This window comes from Bombus terrestris, chromosome 14 (assembly GCF_910591885.1).
Source record: "Bombus terrestris chromosome 14, iyBomTerr1.2, whole genome shotgun sequence".
In the NCBI taxonomy this organism is placed as follows: domain Eukaryota; kingdom Metazoa; phylum Arthropoda; class Insecta; order Hymenoptera; family Apidae; genus Bombus; species Bombus terrestris.
The window spans coordinates 300,610-319,364 of NC_063282.1; the positions used below are offsets into that span (position 1 = coordinate 300,610).

Consider the following 18,755-nt stretch of genomic DNA (forward strand, 5'->3'; position numbering starts at 1 on the left):
ATTCTTGATAATTATATTGGAAATAGAATAATTTGTATAAATTTATTAGAACATTTGGTTTCTAAGAACATTTCTAATTTCATTTTCTATGAAAGCTTTGTGAATTACAAATTTGCGTAAACCAGCAACTTTTCGTATTCCTTTATGCCATACTGCCATCTATTAAATGTAATACATAGCCATACGTATAGCAAACGTGGAAGTTTGTTTTGCAACGGGGTTGATGGGAATGTTGTACCGTATATAATATCCCAATTTTGTTATAAATATGGAATATATATACCGTTTACCATTTTTAGCATTAGAAGTACCGAATCTAAAATTAAAAAAACCATCATGGTTTGTGAAACCTAGTGCTATGGTAGTTTTCTCGCTTATACTTTTGTCATATTTTCTAGTAACTGGAGGTTAGAATTGTATAAAATATAAGTTTTTTTTTTTTTTATAAATCTTTCCAATGAAATAAATGTAAATATTATTTATATTTCGATGATACATATTTTTAAAGGTATAATATATGACGTAATTGTGGAACCGCCTAGTGTAGGATCAACAACAGATGAACACGGTCATACAAGACCTGTAAGTAAATGGAGTAATTTTGTATTAAAAATTTTACATTAACAAATAATTGTTGCTTTGTTGTGATTATGTATTCATTTTTTTGTAGGTGGCATTCATGCCATTCCGTGTAAATGGGCAATATATTATGGAAGGATTGGCATCTAGTTTTCTCTTTACTTCAGGTGGCATTGGCTTTATACTATTAGACCAAACGCATAGTCCATCAACGCCTAAACTCAATAGAGTTCTTTTAATATGTGTTGGATTTATTAGTGTTATTGTATCGTTTATTACCTGTTGGATTTTCATGAGGATGAAGCTACCGTAAGATTTTTATATATTATATATTGCAATTTATAACAAAATAAGAAATCCTTTATCGAAGACAATATTTACTATTATTTTTACTTTATTTATACTTCATTACATAAAATATAATAAAAATTTGATAAACGTAAAATAATTTGGATATTAAAGGATTTGGATATAAAAATTAATATATAATTATTCTAATAACGCATATTATTTCAGGGGATATTTACAATCATAAATTCAGTGAGATTAAGAATGATGTGAATTAGAGATCAATATTTTTTACACATTAAAACTATCACATTTTGTACTAAATATATTTAAAGTGTACTTTACAAATAATATTAAAAAAAATATTTAAAAATTGTGTCAAATATATCTCAAAAGATGAAAAATTCTTATCTGTTTTTGCCTCCTTATTGCTTTCTCAATAATAATAGCAACTAGCTTGCTCTTTTTTTTTTTTTTTTTTTTTTTTTTTTTTTTTTTTTTTAAATATGTTTCATACAGGTTTTCCCTCATAATAATTGAACTTTATTATGGTAAACTTTGTGTGTGTGCGTGCGCGCGCGCGCCTTATTAGGATTTTAAATCATATGAAATATGAACTCTAAAAAAGATTAGTTAGATACTTACCTATGACTTATTCCGAAGATTTTAGGAATTGTATTCAGCCTATGCATCGAAATCGATAATTAACAAATATTAAGTAGTTCTTCAATAAAAAATACAATTAAAGATGTTTCTTAATTTTCTGATTTCCAAAATACCTTACTATTCTTATTTTATGGATTTTTAATATGTCACGACAGAGGTATACTTTACAACATGTTTGGACATGTTTAATAATGAGGGTAATAACATCTGCTAATGACAACAATCAGATTGTTATATACACATACGTATTTCGTTGTGTAGCACGATCATTAATATCTTTCAATATGTGACACAATTATTGCGTATAAAAATACGTATAGTTGCGTATAAAAGAATGTTATACTTTTTTTACTATTAAAAAACATATTAAAATTATACATATAAAAAACATATAAAATTATTTTATATACAAAATGACATGTTCTTAAACGCACAAAAACCAATGTGCTAGTACCATAATTAAAAATGTAATGTAGTAGTGTAATATAATGTAAATATGATAATAAATTTATACATATATAATTTTATATGTCATTTTTAATTGTTGCAATAAAAAACATTACAATTAGTATATTTCTTTTTCCAGTTTAGCAATTATTACAAGAGAAGTAAAGTGTAAAAACAAAATTACATATTTTTAGCAAATGTTCAGGATTATACCATCCTCTTCTATACATGTATCGTCGCTCGCACTTAGTTTCTAAGATACATATTCACAAAAAACTGTCGGTACCGCTACAATGAATTCTGCCTGTAATTATTACGAGCCCATAACCAATTCGGTATATACACTGCCATGAACGCACAACTATAGGCAGAGTTGTAGTGATACCGGTGTAGTTTCTTTGCACATATCTCGCAAACTAAGGTCGAACGGCTATTATATGTATAAAAAGTAGTTGCTCAGAATCATGCCCCTGGTAATATATTCAAAAGTCATTGAAATTGATGAGGTTGGTATGATTCCGAACAATTACCATATCTTTCTATGAAAAAGGAAATAATACGAAGTATCATTCAAACCATATGATTGTATAAACATCATAAATATCACACGTGTGTGTGCGTGCGTGCGTGCGTGCGTGCGTGTGTGTTGTATCTAGATTAAATGAGACAGATAATACAGTAAATAATTTTCAGAAATATGAAAAAAAAGCTCATTTTTATAGTACTTTGCGTTAGTACGATACTCTTCTCATTGTTAATTATATTAAAAATAGATACTTTAAATAATACAAAATCAGAATTAAAGTATTCACAGAATGCAAGTTACAGAAATAAAAATTCCGCAATTATAAAATTTATCATTGAACCAAAGTGTGATCCCAACTTCATTGTTTGGATCATTACGTCCTCTGCAGATGATCCTTTATACAGAACAGCATCGAGACGTGCATATCCAAGTATAATGTTAAAAACTTTGAATGTCACGAGGATATTTTTATTAGGAATGCCTAAAGAAAAAACTATATTGAAATACATTTTAAAAGAATCGCAGAAGTATAATGATCTGTTGCAAGGAGATTTCTTAGAAAATTATAAAAACCTTACGTTAAAACACTTGATGGGTTTAAGATGGGCATCAAGTAATTGTAGGTCTACTTTCCTAATAAAAACTGACAATGATATTGTACTAAATATTTTTGAAACGCTAGAACTTTTACAAAAAAAGACAATAAAGGAAAACGCTATATCTGGATATGTTTTAAGGAAGATGAAACCAATACGAACATCAAATAATAAATGGTTTGTTACTGATGAAGATTTTTCAGATGATGTTTATCCTGATTTTCTCTCAGGATGGTTTTATATAACAAACTTAAAAGTTGCAAAATTATTAGTTCGTGCAAGTGAAAAGTTTAAAAACTTTTTCTGGATTGATGATGTATTTATTACTGGAATTTTAAGGGAAGAATGCGGTATTAAAATTGAAGAGCTAAATAGTTTATATGCAAGCGATTATAGGTAATTTTCTATAACATAGAAAAGAAGAAGTTCCATTTGATTATTAAATTAAACTAAAATTTCTTTATTCGGTATTTTGTTAACTTTTCAATTATTCCTTTTCGGAGAAATATGAGAAATCGTTTATATTAAATTATAAATTGTAGTAACTATCTTACTTCACTTTTATTTTTCATTAAAAAGATAAATTAATTTTCACAGGTATTTGGAATGTTGTATACGAGGTAAAAAACAGAAGCTAAAATGTGAGTTTATTGCAGGGCCTGATGGAGGCAAGAAAGAGTTACATATTAAATTTAAAGAATTTTCTGAATATTGCCAGTCAAGCTGTTCTGAAAGAATGAAAGAACAATTAGTATCAAAAACTTGTGTAGCTGCTTATGAAGAAAAAGTAAATATTATAAATCCTAAGGTTCAGATTCATTATATATAAAGTTTGGAACAAGTTTGCCGCCGAAGAAGTTTGCAAAATTACTATTTTTATTATTATAAATATATTTATAATATTTCTTGTTTCTCAAATGAAAATAAATGTTTTCTAAAAACATCTTGAATTGTCATGTTATGGTGAAATCATATATCATTGTTTTCAACCGTTACATTCATTTTTTAATTGTTTAAAATTTTTCTTCCTCCACTTGCTAGATTATTACAAATCAAGAGACACAGTAATCTTTATAGTTTTAGGAAAAGCTTGCTACGCTATGATATTTGAATTATTATCTCTTAATTTTAATAATACTCGGGCATCGCTTTCAATCAATTTCAAGCTTGATTTCTGTTTAGGAAGAATTGTATTGTACAGAGGCTCCCAGATATTTTCATTATTTATTATCTTATTTTAAAATTTGCTTTTCCATTTCTTACTCATTTTTTCTAAGCTTATTAGTTATTTGCTCAAGCCAATAAAGTATTATAGACAAAAGATCTCAATGATAAGAGCATTATTTTAAGAATTTATATATCTTTAATTGTAACTTTACTTGAATGTAACTTACATACACGCACCAAAAAAAGCTCACTTTACATTATATAATGCTAAACTATAACCGCTCCAAAAGATACTATTGATTATTTTATAATATTTGGCTGAGGTCAATTATATTCTTTTCTTACCCTGAAAATTAAATTTGGTAAGTATTTGAGAAATTAAATAGTATGAAGGCTAGTAATGACATAAATTTATATTTAGATCAATTTATCAACATCTCGTTTTAAATCTTTTATGCTATCGTAAAACAAATTCACTGTTGAATTTATCTTAATTTCTTCTAGCTACCAAAGTACTTTTAATTATAATATTATCGTTTTCTAAATTACATATTTATGAATACATATTAATTATATCTAAATATTTATCCGACATACAAAATTAATCCGACAAAATTAAATGTACATAATAAATAATAATAAATACAACAACAGTTCAACGCATTCATCACGTATTAAAGTTACTTTGTAAACGAAAAAAGTTAAAATTTTTTCGAGGATCAAATTATTTATATGATAAAATCAAATTTATTTGTTTAAAAGTTAAATAGATCATACAAGAGATATTTGTTATTATACCATAGAAAAAAACAAAATTATTTTAAAGTAAGATTACGTAAAGTTAACATTAAAGTTATAAGTTAAAGATTTATCTTCATAATTATACCTTTCCTATTACAAAGTAACTTCTACTACGAAATTTTATAATACATTAAAAATTGACATACTTTATAAAATAACACTAGACTGAATCAGTTCGGATTTTTAGTTAAGCTGTTTATCATAATAAACATAATATATATAATTTTATGTATAATATGTAAGTTATGATGATCCTGATAATAATAATAATGATAATGATATTAGGTATCTCATAAAGTGTTTCGTTGCAACTTGAAACGATAGTATGTTTTATTACCATTTTATTAATTTTAACTATTTACGCAGTTATTATATGGTTACTTTGCCACTTTGATAAAAAAAAATAATACCATAGCATTAATGAAAACAGATAATAGTTAATAGAAGATTTAAAGAATATACAGAATACATTAAAATTTCCTATTAAATTTTTAAAGTATTCCTCCAATGTGATTTTCTTTATCTCATATAGCATCAAGAAACTTTCAACTTTTTGTATTAGTACATATTTCTAATGTAGTTGGATATTAAGATAAGGTTTTGTACAAAAGATGATATATAAATGCATTTTCGATTTTACAAAACATTATAAAATATTACCACTGTAAGTAATAAAAAAGTAAAACGGCGTGATTTTTATATTTCTCAGCATTTTAATCTTCTTTCATTGTACATTCACAAGACTTTTCTAATAAGAGTAATTTTGTCAGAAATACGACGATTAACTCTCATCATTGAACTTCACGATTTCCTGGTTTCTTTACGAGATGAAAATCGTTTTATTTATCATTGGAATATGGATATGATTTCAGCATTGTGGTGCTCTTATCTACGAGAGTCGTAAAGTTCTAGAACAGGCTCTGTTATATGTTTCCTGGTTGTTGAATAAGAGAAAGAAATTCGTTCTAAATTTAAAGAATTTTTTCTACAAGTTCAGCACAGGAAGGCTTTAAAGAATGATAAATGATCTTGGATAAGTTTGGAAGACCAACATATCAAAGGTCAATGACTTAGTCTTAGAATGAGTTACAAGCTAAACGAAAATATGTAGTTTATTTAAAAAATTGAAAGTCATCTTGAAATGTTATCTCCATTTAGACAATATATTATGTACATGATTGTATGTCCTCTTGAGGCGGAGTAGGTTTTATTTAATACCAGTATATAGGCAAACTTTTTGAGATACCTAACGGTAAGAAAGTATGATAGTTGTGGATGTTTATTAGTCCTGTCTTATTTCGGAGTTTCTTCTATTTCTACATTTACCGCTATTAGGCCATTCAGCGCAGTAGTCAAGAAACGTTAAAATAAACCCGTGTAAATACACTAAATTCCATTGTCGCTGAAAAATGTCTCAATCATGTCGTGTTAACCACGTGCGCTAACAATCACACATTTTATGTATTTTGCCCATTACCTTTACATAAACATCCACAATTTAAAAAAATAATATTAAATAATATATAAGTTATAATGTTAAAATATAAGTTATAATGTTAAAAATAATAATGATACATAAATCAGTCTAGTACACTGTAATAAAGTTTTATTTCTGAAACAGTTCTACGTAAGAGATATTTTAAATAATAATTATATTTACACCTATTGATAGGAAATTTCATATAAACAAATCACAATATTCAGATATTATACGATCTATTTAATGTACGTACAGAGGTACAGACTTATTTGCATATAAAATTTCTGAAGATAGTTCATGGTCAGTTAGTAAAATTTTGTGACATACGGATGCACAATATATGTATATGCACACAGTCTGCATATATTTTTTGGAGATATAATACGAGGATTATGTGCCATATATTATATATGCTGTGCGATAATATACTATAAAATCTCACCAACTGATCAACTATTTACAGAAATATTATATAGGAATACAGCTCTACAAATAATGTAAGTCCGTGGAACTGCACATATCTTAAGTAACTTCATACGGGCAAAGCATTCGAACCAAGCGTATTTTATATTTAAATAGAAAGTCTTATAAGCTCTAGCAACTTCAAGTTATTCCCTCAATCAGCCGTCATTGGCAAGTTTATTTTAATCAAAAAAATTTTCTCACCATTTTCCTAAAACCAGTGCTCTTTTTCTCCTTTTTTTTTGATATTGATGTCACACTACTACTTCTAGATTCGTCACTCTGATCCATTAACAGACCGTTAGTAGTTGTATCACCATCGGTATGAACTTTTTCTGAAGATAGTTTTGGGGGAATATAACTTACTTGTACAGTCTTATCATTAGAATCACGTGAATTCTTACTCCATTCTCCATTCACATCATTCGAATAAGCTTTTCTTTTCTTTCTTGTACTTAAAGCTGTTTTCATAAAGGAAGATGTTACACTTAGTCTTGCGTCTTTTAATATGCCACTAATGTTTTTGGAATTTAAGAGATCTTCGGATTCCATGACAGTTTGTTCACTATAAGCAATTCTTTCCGGGAATATGTCTGCTGATAATGAATTCAATTCATTTGAATTGTCAGTACATGAATTATTTAGCTCAGAATTTTTAATGGAATCCGTCTCAGAGTTATCAGCACATGATAAATTGTATATCAGTTGTATATTACTCTCTGCTTTGTGAACATTATCGCCGTGCGAATTAATTATATTTTCTGGGGCAGATTTAAGCCTTTTACAAACCTGTTTTGGGGCATCGATTTTATGCAACACTTCAACAGACGAGGCAATTTTTGGTGTTATTTCCATTTCGTGTGTAACATCTGTTGAAGTTCTGTACTGTGTATTTGGACATATCTCTATATCGTTATTTACATTTGTTTGATCATCAATCAAGGTGATTGCCTTTTTACGTTTCCTCTTCCTTTCCTTTTTCGTTTCATAAGATTTACCAACAATCATTAATTCGCGGTATGTACCTGTAATGTGAGAAGCTATTTCGCTTGGTCTCCGCTTTTTCGGTTTCTTTATATGTGAATTATAGTTTTCTGCACTTTTACGCCGCATCATGTCTTTGTCTGACTGTTGCTTCTTCTTAACTTCAACTCCTTTATTGTTATTTCCCCAACAGTACATTAAAATTAAATATATCATAAAAACTTCGGAACATATTAACAACATATGTTGACCTATCATAGAGATTTTTCCGTGCCAACTATCACGATCATGTAGAAGATTTTTCATCGAGTTGGAAAGATTAACGATTTTTTCTTTTAAAATAGAAATTTCTTCTGCCCTTTTTGATTCACGTTCGTCTCTTTTTCGCGTTTCTTCGCTCATTGCTGAAACCGTGCGTTCAAGAGATCTTTGCATTTCTTCAACCTGTTTTTTATATCGACGACTTAATTCTTCCAAGTATTGTCCACTCAAAGACATATTTCTTTCTAATGCCTAACAATAATAAAGAGTCTGTGTGTGTGTATATATACATATATATATATATATATATGTACAATAATAATAATAATAATATAATATAAAAATAATATAAATAATATAATATAAAATATATATATATATATATATATAAATATAATATATATAATATAAAATATATATATATATAAAAAAAATATATATATATATATATATATATATATATATATATATATATATATATATATATATTCTATATTTGTATAATATGTTAGTATAAATATGTACATAACAATACGTAGCGAGAGCACTATTAGAGCATTATTATATATAACAAAGAGATTTCGTCAATACGATATGTTTATTGCATTTCAAAACTAGCAAAATTATATTGCACAATTTCTATTCATTTTGTCATATAATAACAATTAAAATTATTAATTTGATAAGTAACTACATACATACCTTGATTCTATTAGACAGTCTTAGGAAAACAGATTCTTTTTGTGGCATGGTATTTGCCGTTGACTGAGTCACTGAAGCACTTGCAATAGGACCATTTTGAATATGGACTGATTCTCCTTCTAAATCCTTTAGATCAGATAATAAATTGTCAAACGTTAAAGAATCTTGAGGAGGTAACTTAATCTCTTGATCTAAAATCTCTGTTTGTTCTTGTTTCCCTTCTTGATCCAGACGTCCCACTTTCTCCACTTTATTTGGTACACTAGCAAATTCCAAAGGTTCCATGTCTGATATTACATCATCATTTGGAAATTCACTGCTGTCAGTAGTAGTTATTGAGACAGTAGCAGTTGTTTGAGGTGAATTTTCGATAGAGATACTAGGAGTTATAGATGGCTCTTCGGAGGCCTTTAAGATTGGACGTTGTTCAATATTTAAAGATACAGGAACAGTTGTTAGTACTTCAGCCTGAATTGTTTCCTCGATTTCCGAAATTGGTATTGATGTTTCATTCTTAATTTCTTCTTTCCCAAAAGTTTTAGCAGGCTTTATCTGCGAAGCTATACTTTTAGAACTGGAAGAAATCTCGACAGGTGTACTAGAGAATATGTTAGTCTCTTCGCTAGATGGTTCCTGAATACCTTTTTTAGGCTCTTGAGAAGTTATATCAACATTTGAAGTCAAAGTATGTGTAGCTGACGTGTGTTGAAATGTATCACTATTATAATCCTCTTTGTGTTTGTGTGACATATCTTCTTTAATAGCCTCTTTGAAATTATTAAATGGTATTTCATGGCTTGTATTCATTACCACTTTACGTTCTTTTATGGCTAATACATTACAAAGTGCCGCGATATATTCAGACTTAAGTATAGATGTTATGAATGCTAGCTGAAAATTCTTACTTGAACTAAATCCCTCATTAAGTTGATCATGTTTCTCCGTATCTCTTACATTTTCATTATTTCCTCTCGTCTCCTTTTTTGCGGAAGCTTCAACTCCAACGCCATGAATTTTACATAGTCCGCTTTGTCTTAAAGTTCTATTCACCAGGCCAATTTTAAGCAATTCATTTAATTGTTTTTCCCTACAACTAATTAATTGGAAGATTTTTGCAAATTTTTGATCTGAGCAGCTATCACAAAGTATGGTATATCTTGGTGTAGTACAACTAGTAAAAGAGTTCTCAAGGATATTACCACTGTCTATACTTTGTTGGATTTTCGTGATGTTGTTATAGGTCAAATCACTTGATTTTACTAATACCTCAGCTGCTTTTTTCATAATGCTCAATACAGCATCTCTAGCACTGCCAAATAAATTTCTTGGTGGTTCACCATTTTCAACATCTAAAATCTCCTCTTCATCACTGTCTTCGTCGTCATCTACATTTGTATGCGACTCTCTCGGGATTTGATTCTCTGTTTCCGTTTCGAGAACCTCAAATTCACTGGTACCATAAGCACGAAATAAAGAAATAGGACAAAAATGTTCAGATCCATAATAGGTTTGAAGTTCCACTTTTATAAATTTCCCGAAAAGGTGTGGTTCTAGAGCAAAACTTTGAATATCTTTTACATTTTTTGCAGTGAACTGACCAACTGGACTCCAATCTCTTGTAGGAAAACGATCGCTAATATACACTGAAAAATCTTTTGGTGACGAACTAAAAAGTTCAAAATTGGCCAATTCGATCTTCTTAGCTTGAATCGCTTCACAAAGTTCTACTACAAACCATATACGTGACGTACATGTATTAAGCATATATTCATCTCGGGTGGAAACTAAAACGCTTCCAACACTTCGTGCTTCTGGATTTGCTGCTACGAGTTTTGCACCACAATCTGGAGAAGCATAGTTTTTAGAACGAACTTTCATTCCACCAATTCCTCGTGTTGGTGTACCAGAATTCTGAACAGAAGCATTTGGATGCGCTACAAAACAGGTAATTATTGTTTTATAAATAAAAACAAATTTATAATTAGAATAATAAAAATATTGTTTTTTCAATTATAATATTTGTTACAATGATATTATTTTCACAAATACTATATGAAAAATTGGACACATTTTCGACTAATTTTTGAGTTTATAAATAGAACTCACTTTTTTTCCTTTCAGCTTCCTCTAATCTTTTTTGTGTCCATTCACTAAAAGATGGAATATCTTCATGTGGATTTGAGGAACCCACAGTTACTATTCCTTCGCCAAGTACAACTGCAGCAGCATCATCTCTATTTTCCCCCACTAATCTAGCTTTAGCATCAGTATCACTTAATTCTGTGGTTGTTGCAAATGTTCCATCAACTTTAGATATCTCATCGGGAAGTACTTTAACAACACTCTCTTCAAGCTTCAATTCTGGCCCATCAGCGGTAATAGAAGCTTGCTCAGCCCTTACTACAACCACTACCTCAGATGTTTCCTCTTCCTCAACTAAATTTGTCAGTAACAAAGATTCTTCTTCAAGACTATTTGTCTCATTACGCGTTTCAGTAATTTCATTGATAAGAGATGGTGATGGTGTTTGTATGCTAGATGATGTCTCTTCCTGTCCTTTTTTTACTTTTTGTCTTATATTTCCATTTTTCGTCAATATAGATGATTTCTTTGGAAATAATCTAGATTTTGAAAACTCAGAATTAAGCTTTGATTCTGCTAAACTTTGAAGTTCTGCTACAGATGTATTCACCGAAGTTAAAACTGTTGCTTCCTCATTTTCAGAAATTCTGCGAAGAAGAAAACTGAATGCATACATGTACTTGTAATAATTTATGAAAAATTGCTTTAAATAGGGCGATCAACATAATTTTAAAATGCATATGATTTTATAGCTTTGCGCTAAGAAAGAATTAGTTAGTTAAATAAAAGATTGTAGGTTAGGAAATAATTATTTCTATTATTTGAGCTAAAAATTTCCGACATTTTTATTTTGGTAACAACCTGGGTTTAAAATTCATCAAATGGATAAAAAATTTCATCTATCAAATTTATTTTTTGTTTAATGACAGAAAAATATTTAAATTAATTTTTCATTTTCTGATATAGTGAATCCTTCATATAATGAAGGATCAAGCTTATACTTCTGAGCTAAAACATACTAAGAGCGCATATTTAACGTTCTTATTCTTCTTTTGTATTTGCCAACGATATTTTTATTATACATATATAACTCTTTATATGTTATAGGTAAAACATTTTATTGAAAATAAAACTCGTACAATGATCATAATCGTACATCGATTCAGTCACAATAATAGATTTATAATAATTATCATTATTACTTATATAAAATATGTTTTCTTGGATAGATATTTTTTATTATGTTCATCCTTACATTTTTTACTTCTTATCTTTTCCATTTCAAATTACGCATTTAATGCAATCACTGTGTGTCTTATCAGCTATTATCTTATCTTTTATTTTAATTGTCAGGCAAAGATCATTAATTATGCCTTATTACTTACATACTTTTTTTTTTTATTTTTTTAATTTTAAGCATAATTTTGATAAGGCTGTTAAAAACTAAAACATTTCATGTATTGTGCCACAATACTTCTTATGTTACTAAATTTTCATCATTTCAATACCTTAAACATAATAATGAAAAGACTTTATTACATACATTATACATGAAAGTATAACTTTATAGATATATAAGTTAATTACGATTTCCAGCATAACATAGCAATACATATTGAATTTAATAAAATTTAATTAAAGACTGGGCTCAAAATATTATTTAATATTTTAGATACCAGCATGTATTTGTTACTTATAATTGTTAATCAATAGATTAGATTTCTTATATTTTATCTTCAATGCTTTGTAAATGATCCACAAATATAATACACATAAAGTGTGAATTTCTTTCTTTTATGATAATAAATTCATGAATTTAAATATTATTACTATATTGTCTTATTTTCTAATTTGTTGATTGATTAAGTATGAAATTTAAATAAATGTTGTACAGAGACTTGTAGAATTCTTTTACATTTAAATGCAAGATTCAATAATTCTAAATTTTGTAAGCTTATACTGCTCTAAATGTAACATATTAAAACAAAAATATTTTTAATTGTAAATCATTCATAAGTAAGAATTAGAAATATCAGTCTATACATGTTAAGTAATGTGTATAAAGTTTACATTTCACAGCCTTATGCAATCAAATGTAATAGGACTTTTCTGTGTTATGTTGGCATAATAAAAACTTACCCCTGAGATAAATTAGGTCCTTGAGTAAGAGTTTCCGCTACAATATCTGAATCTTTATAAGGATTCTTTTCCTTTCTTGCTTCGCCATTTATAACTGTTCCAAAGCCAGCAGATTCTTCAATATATTTTTCCTAAATTTTTATAGATGAATTAGATATTTCTAAATAAATTAGAAATTTAATAGAATAAGAAATAATGTGATAATTCTTAATAATGTTGCAATTTATAACATATTTTTTATTTTTAATTCTTACATGATAATAATGATCTTTATAATCAGCTTCTAATTTGTGTAGATCATGTAGTTCCGTAATTGGTATATTGGATGTGTTTAGGTCATTAATTTCCATATCATTTAATGTATTATTATCAACAGCCTCAGAAGTTTCATTCATTTTAAGGGATAAGTGATAATTGGTTTGTGCATTTTCAGATGCAACTATGATGAACAGAAGTGCACTGTAAACAAAAAAAAAAGTATCATATAGAAAAAGGGAGAAACTGTATATTATTTCGAAACAGTGTACTTTTATATGAAATGAAATATCCAAAATTGAAGCTTAAAGCTCTTGTTATTATACATATTATACATATACATTATACATATTATACATATTATACATATATATATATATATATATATATATATATATATATATATATAACAATTATATAAGGATACATATATTCTGAACGTAAACAATTGTAAACTCAGTCCTTCTTCATGTCCAAAAGGCTGAAAAATTAAGCTATTATTGTTATTATGTTATATTCTAGATGTATTACAAATTTAAATAGTACGATGATTTCTTTCCTCCTAAGTAAAAATGCCAATTACCTAAACATTGTATCACACAAAATTTATACAAGTTCAAATGACTAGTTTTTAAATTTTCCAACATCTCTCTGTATGTCTGCTTTTAATTAATAAGTAATCCTGAAATTGTGAAAATTATATATGTGTAACAAAAAATTGTTATTTAATGTTCTATAAACAAGAAGTTAACGACCTATTTGATTAAACTCAATATGCAATCTACTTATAACATTGCTAACAAATGTTTGCAACTAGATTTTATATAATATTCTTTTCATTATTAATTATACTTCCATAATATGTAAGAAAAAATCATGAACGCCCTGTTGTACATTCTTATAAATCAAACGTTTTTATTTTAAAATAATTTTATACATGATGAAAATAATATATCCCAATATGATCATTTTGCACAATGCCTTATAATTTTATTACAATGACATATTATAAATAAGTAATGAAAGTATTGCAGTAATAAATAATAAAAATATATTAGAACAAATGAATAAGTTAACAAAAAATATGAAATTAACATTTTCCATTTTATATATATATATATATATATGAGAATTTATAATTTATAATAAAATATAAATATTAAAGTAATGATACCTTATACTTAATTTTTACAAAATTTACATTAACTTATAAGATAATAAGAAATTTAGTTGAAAATATAAGTAGATGTTCATATATTCATTTGATGTATTATATCTTTATATATGTATTTATTTTATATACTTCCTTCACAAAGTTATAATGTATAGAACATTAAAATGAATTATCATTTTTACAAGTTAATAAAAATTTGTACTTTTTGAATTGAAATTATGGATATAAACTTTTTCTACATTCTATATGTGTCAAATATTGTTAATTCATATATATTATGGTATTCTAAACATCAAATTAACTAACAAAATATTGTAACCTTGTGTAACACTAGTTAAAACACTAGTTGTAAGGACAATTAATAGTAACCTTATTCTTTTTATTATTTTTGTGCGTTTAAATAAAGCATACCGGTTAAATAATATGCTACACTAGTACTACTAAAAATTCAGTGCATAACAAGGCTATCAGTAATTTTATATACACGTGCATGTAAATTGTTGATAAAAGAGGAAGAAAAAAATGCTTACCTGGAAGCAACTGATATAAAAAGTAATGTCCAATACACGCACGTTATACAAATCTTCATCTTCTTAAATGCTCACATTACTCTTCAGAAAATTCCGCTGTCAATAGATAGATATTTTCATAAATGTAAAAACATATCACGGCTATACTACTATACTATCATCACTACTGCCGTTACTGTTATCACCGCCACTACCACCGTCTTTATAACCCCTTTTATAATCATCAGTATCACCACCACAGTTATTACACATTAAAAGCCTGACGTGGTCAAATTAGGATGGTTTTGACATAAATATAATTGAATTATCCATAACTTCGTTACATATCATTTTGTTGTGTTGCAATTTCAATTATTTTGTGCAAAATTTCTTGTAACAAATAATGCAATTTTGAAAAGAACGACAGTACACTTCGCATCAAAAATCTTTCTACTTGTAACGAAAACAGCTGATTTAATTAAAGCATGTGTTGCAGATATCTTAACATTAACCTATTTATCCAATGACTTTTTACAATATGATCTCGAGTAAATAGTATTCAAATAAATAATGTTCAAGCAAATAGTGTTCTTAAGTATCTTGAATAAAAAAAAAAAAAAAAAAAAAATTGAAAAACAACCTAATTTGTCGTGATATTTTAAACTGAAATTTTATACAAAACTATACCATTACATGTAGATATCATAAATAATGCAAATAGCTGAACTTTACTTTGGCGAACATAAAATTATTGACTCTATATATATTATGATAGCTTTCAATGCGTAGAATCCAAAAGTTCAAGTCCTAACCTCAGGAATTTAACGGTTCAGAAGTTATACATATGTAAAATTGAACGTTTTCAGTGTATTTAACACGTTACTTTGACGCCATATTGGCTTCTATCTATGATTCGTCCAATGAGTGGAGTTGCTGACTGTAAATAAATGCCATAGGTATATGTCCATGATAAACGTACATAGGTGGCTACCATTTTGCGGCGGGATTTTGGATCGTAAGTATTGGATTGGGTTTGAACTGGCTTGAGATATCTTTTATTAGGTTCCTTTACTTCTATAGAAGTTTATAGAAGTGTAGTAGAAGTTTAGTTCAATGCTAATCTGTACGGAGCATGGTTATGTAAAGAGATCTTGGCACTCGTGCACCGTAAACATAGAAAAACATATGGTTGAGTCGTGAAAAATCAATATGAAAGACAAGAAGAGTCACAATCTGCGCATGCGTAATATGCTATGAATATTTCACAAAACAGGGACACTTTGCTCATCTGTATGTGTCTTATAAAACGAGAATCTTCTGGTCTTCCGTATTAATTTTTCACGACTCAATTTTCGGACGATTTCCCTTGGCGAGTGTCGAGACCCGTTTACATAATCGTGGATCGTGGCGTCGAGACCTGTTTATATGATCATGGAGCGCAGTGCGGACCAATCAGATGATTGATAGAAGCTAATAGAAGCAATATGACGTCATACTATCCTGTAAAATAAGTTAAAACGCTTACTTTTACTAGAGAGAATTTCCCCTCTGGTGTTACATATCCATGACTCTTAAATCGCTCTTAAAACTATTAAATGACAAAAAAAAAAAAAAAGAAAAAAGAAAAAAGAAAAATAGTAAATGATTTCATGTCCACTGAAATAAAGTATAATCCATTTAATAAAAAGATAAAAACTTTTTATGCGACAAACGTTCTTAGCATCTTTAGATAATAGTGATTTTATTTTAAACTTCTAATTATCTCTTCTCTGTAAAATTATCTCCTTTTGGAACACGCGAAATATATTAGTCTATATATACGCGTCTAATATGGCAACAATTACGATGTCTACAATTATAAATCTTCGATTTGAAAAGCACATAATGATGCCTGGCACATTGTGTCTAAAGATATGATCTTGGATAATGGAAATGTATCACCTCACAAGATTACACATTCAGATGATACATTTAATACATATCCTTTGAGAGCTGTCTTCAAATTAGAATTATCAAAAATTGCATCTTCTGGTTAAGTCCCATAGCACCCAAACATCTATCATTGTGAAACAATAATTGCGATCAACTAATCCCAGAACTACAATAGTGCAGTTGTGATTGGCAGGCATTAAATGACAACATGTTTTCCATCTAAAGCTCCTATGCAGTTTGGATAATTCTACCTTGCATGGAATGTTTTTGCAATGTCTAAATCCAATCATTTATATTCTTGAATACCTGAAACAATGAAATATCTTGTTTCAGGAAATAGAATTGTTACATGAGTACATATGAATGACAATTGTTCAATAAGGAAAGATGGTACTGCTTTTGAAACACATTCAAAACCAACACCCGCGAAAATAAAGAAAAGAGAGTAAGATAACCAATTTTAATAAACAACATGCCACATCGATTGACAATGATGTTAAAGCATTAAAGGATATTTTCAATAACCGGAAATCTGATGAATTTGGTACGTTTGGAAATTCTATTGCAATGCAACTACAAACATTGCCAAACGAGGTGGCAATTAAATTATAACAAGATGTACAAACTTCAATTTGTGAACACGCTTAAATTATATACAATCATTGTCTCCATCTGCCTGTACCTGTAGCATTACTCCATCACTTTGAAGAAAACAACATAAAAGAATCTTTAAGTTTTAAATGATTACCTTGTAAATTTAAAAAATTTCTATTATGTACGATAGTGTCTAAAAAACTGAAATTAAATAATTATTGTAATCCAATGGTTTTCAATGACTGCTTAAAAATGTTGACGGAACTGTAAGAAAGTCACCCTTTTTTATTCACTTGAATATATTCTTCTAACGAGATATATATTGCATCCAACACCTTGAATAAAATCTTAGATATAGAACATTTTGGCATTCTATTATATATATACATATATATTATAAACATAAAAAAATTGAAGAAACTTTGAGGATCTTACAAAGCCAGTTCTTTCAACAGAGTGTTGCTTGCTTCTAACGCATTCCCTTTATCAATCCCACTTTATGTTCAAACTTTCTTTTTACATATTCTTCTAGTTATTTAAAGTTCACAATTTATTATTTCAAAGACAATCCGAATACTTGCTGCGGTAACTCCGTCACACGCCATATTTAAATCTAAAATAAATAAGCTTTGAAACAAATAACTGTATCTTGATAATTAACCGCGAATTAAGGAAACTTTAAACTGTTACCATGTTTGCATTTTGGACGCAGAGCTCAGTTTACTATCGTTGTTTGGTCTATTTATTTCGGATTTTAACAAAACGCGACATATATATGATCCAATAAGTAGAATTTTAATAAATTTATATTAATAACAACTGTTCTTATTGGAATTTGTCACATAGCAGAGCGAGGGATTTATGTTTCGGCAATGTTCTTCTCTATTGAAACAGAAGTAAATATGCAAATTAGAAAGTGATTGTAGTTACCGTTAATACATAATTTTGACATTTAGTCAATATTTTATTACAATTCTGTCTGTTCGTTGCTTCAGTAACAACACTTTATAATCTGAATTCGGCGCGGATTAGTTCACGCAGTGTTCAATAGAGGGATTATGCGACAGCATACAATGTCATGACAACGATAATCAACTGTTGCAACATTAAA

The 18,755-nt window shown here is 28.1% G+C and overlaps 3 protein-coding genes across 6 annotated transcripts; 2 read left to right on the forward strand and 1 right to left on the reverse strand.

The window, feature by feature from the left end:
- The first annotated feature begins 70 nt into the window (after positions 1–70).
- LOC100650741 (oligosaccharyltransferase complex subunit OSTC) lies at positions 71–1,271 on the forward strand. The gene is made up of 4 exons (XM_003400437.4): positions 71–407; positions 509–582; positions 671–888; positions 1,096–1,271. The coding sequence occupies exons 1-4, from the start codon at positions 269–271 to the stop codon at positions 1,112–1,114; spliced, it is 450 nt and encodes a 149-aa protein (XP_003400485.1). The 5' UTR covers positions 71–268; the 3' UTR covers positions 1,115–1,271.
- A 1,222-nt stretch (positions 1,272–2,493) lies between these two features.
- LOC100650859 (beta-1,3-galactosyltransferase 5) lies at positions 2,494–4,045 on the forward strand. The gene is made up of 2 exons (XM_003400438.4): positions 2,494–3,498; positions 3,700–4,045. The coding sequence occupies exons 1-2, from the start codon at positions 2,678–2,680 to the stop codon at positions 3,929–3,931; spliced, it is 1,053 nt and encodes a 350-aa protein (XP_003400486.1). The 5' UTR covers positions 2,494–2,677; the 3' UTR covers positions 3,932–4,045.
- Positions 4,046–6,659: 2,614 nt separating this feature from the next.
- Positions 6,660–18,631, reverse strand: LOC100650617 (SUN domain-containing ossification factor). Of its 4 annotated transcripts, none has more exons than XM_048411870.1 (11): positions 18,616–18,631; positions 18,335–18,526; positions 18,080–18,257; positions 17,799–17,979; positions 15,931–17,356; positions 15,140–15,235; positions 13,435–13,639; positions 13,181–13,311; positions 11,066–11,688; positions 8,960–10,893; positions 6,660–8,509 (listed from the first exon to the last, which is right to left on the reverse strand). In XM_048411870.1, exons 6-11 carry the CDS (start codon positions 15,196–15,198, stop codon positions 7,199–7,201), a joined length of 4,263 nt encoding a protein of 1,420 aa, XP_048267827.1. In that variant the 5' UTR covers positions 15,199–15,235; positions 15,931–17,356; positions 17,799–17,979; positions 18,080–18,257; positions 18,335–18,526; positions 18,616–18,631; the 3' UTR covers positions 6,660–7,198. The 4 variants fall into 4 exon arrangements, with proteins under 4 accessions (XP_048267827.1, XP_048267828.1, XP_048267830.1 ...); XM_048411871.1 differs by lacking the exon at positions 18,616–18,631 and having other exon boundaries at positions 17,799–17,845; positions 17,924–17,979; positions 18,335–18,591; XM_048411873.1 differs by lacking the exon at positions 18,616–18,631 and having other exon boundaries at positions 6,660–8,440; positions 18,335–18,592.
- Positions 18,632–18,755: the final 124 nt, after the last annotated feature.

Coding starts and splice junctions, on each gene's coding strand:
- LOC100650741 (XM_003400437.4), top strand. CDS start 269: ATGGAATATATATACCGTTTACCATTTTTAGCATTAGAAGTACCGAAT. Junction 408..508: donor ATATTTTCTAGTAACTGGAG/GTTAGAATTGTA, acceptor ATATTTTTAAAG/GTATAATATATGACGTAATT. Junction 583..670: donor AACACGGTCATACAAGACCT/GTAAGTAAATGG, acceptor ATTTTTTTGTAG/GTGGCATTCATGCCATTCCG.
- LOC100650859 (XM_003400438.4), top strand. CDS start 2,678: ATGAAAAAAAAGCTCATTTTTATAGTACTTTGCGTTAGTACGATACTC. Junction 3,499..3,699: donor TTATATGCAAGCGATTATAG/GTAATTTTCTAT, acceptor TAATTTTCACAG/GTATTTGGAATGTTGTATAC.
- LOC100650617 (XM_048411870.1), bottom strand. CDS start 15,198: ATGAAGATTTGTATAACGTGCGTGTATTGGACATTACTTTTTATATCA. Junction 13,640..15,139: donor TTTATATCAGTTGCTTCCAG/GTAAGCATTTTT, acceptor TTTTGTTTACAG/TGCACTTCTGTTCATCATAG. Junction 10,894..11,065: donor GGAAGCTGAAAGGAAAAAAA/GTGAGTTCTATT, acceptor CCTGTTTTGTAG/CGCATCCAAATGCTTCTGTT.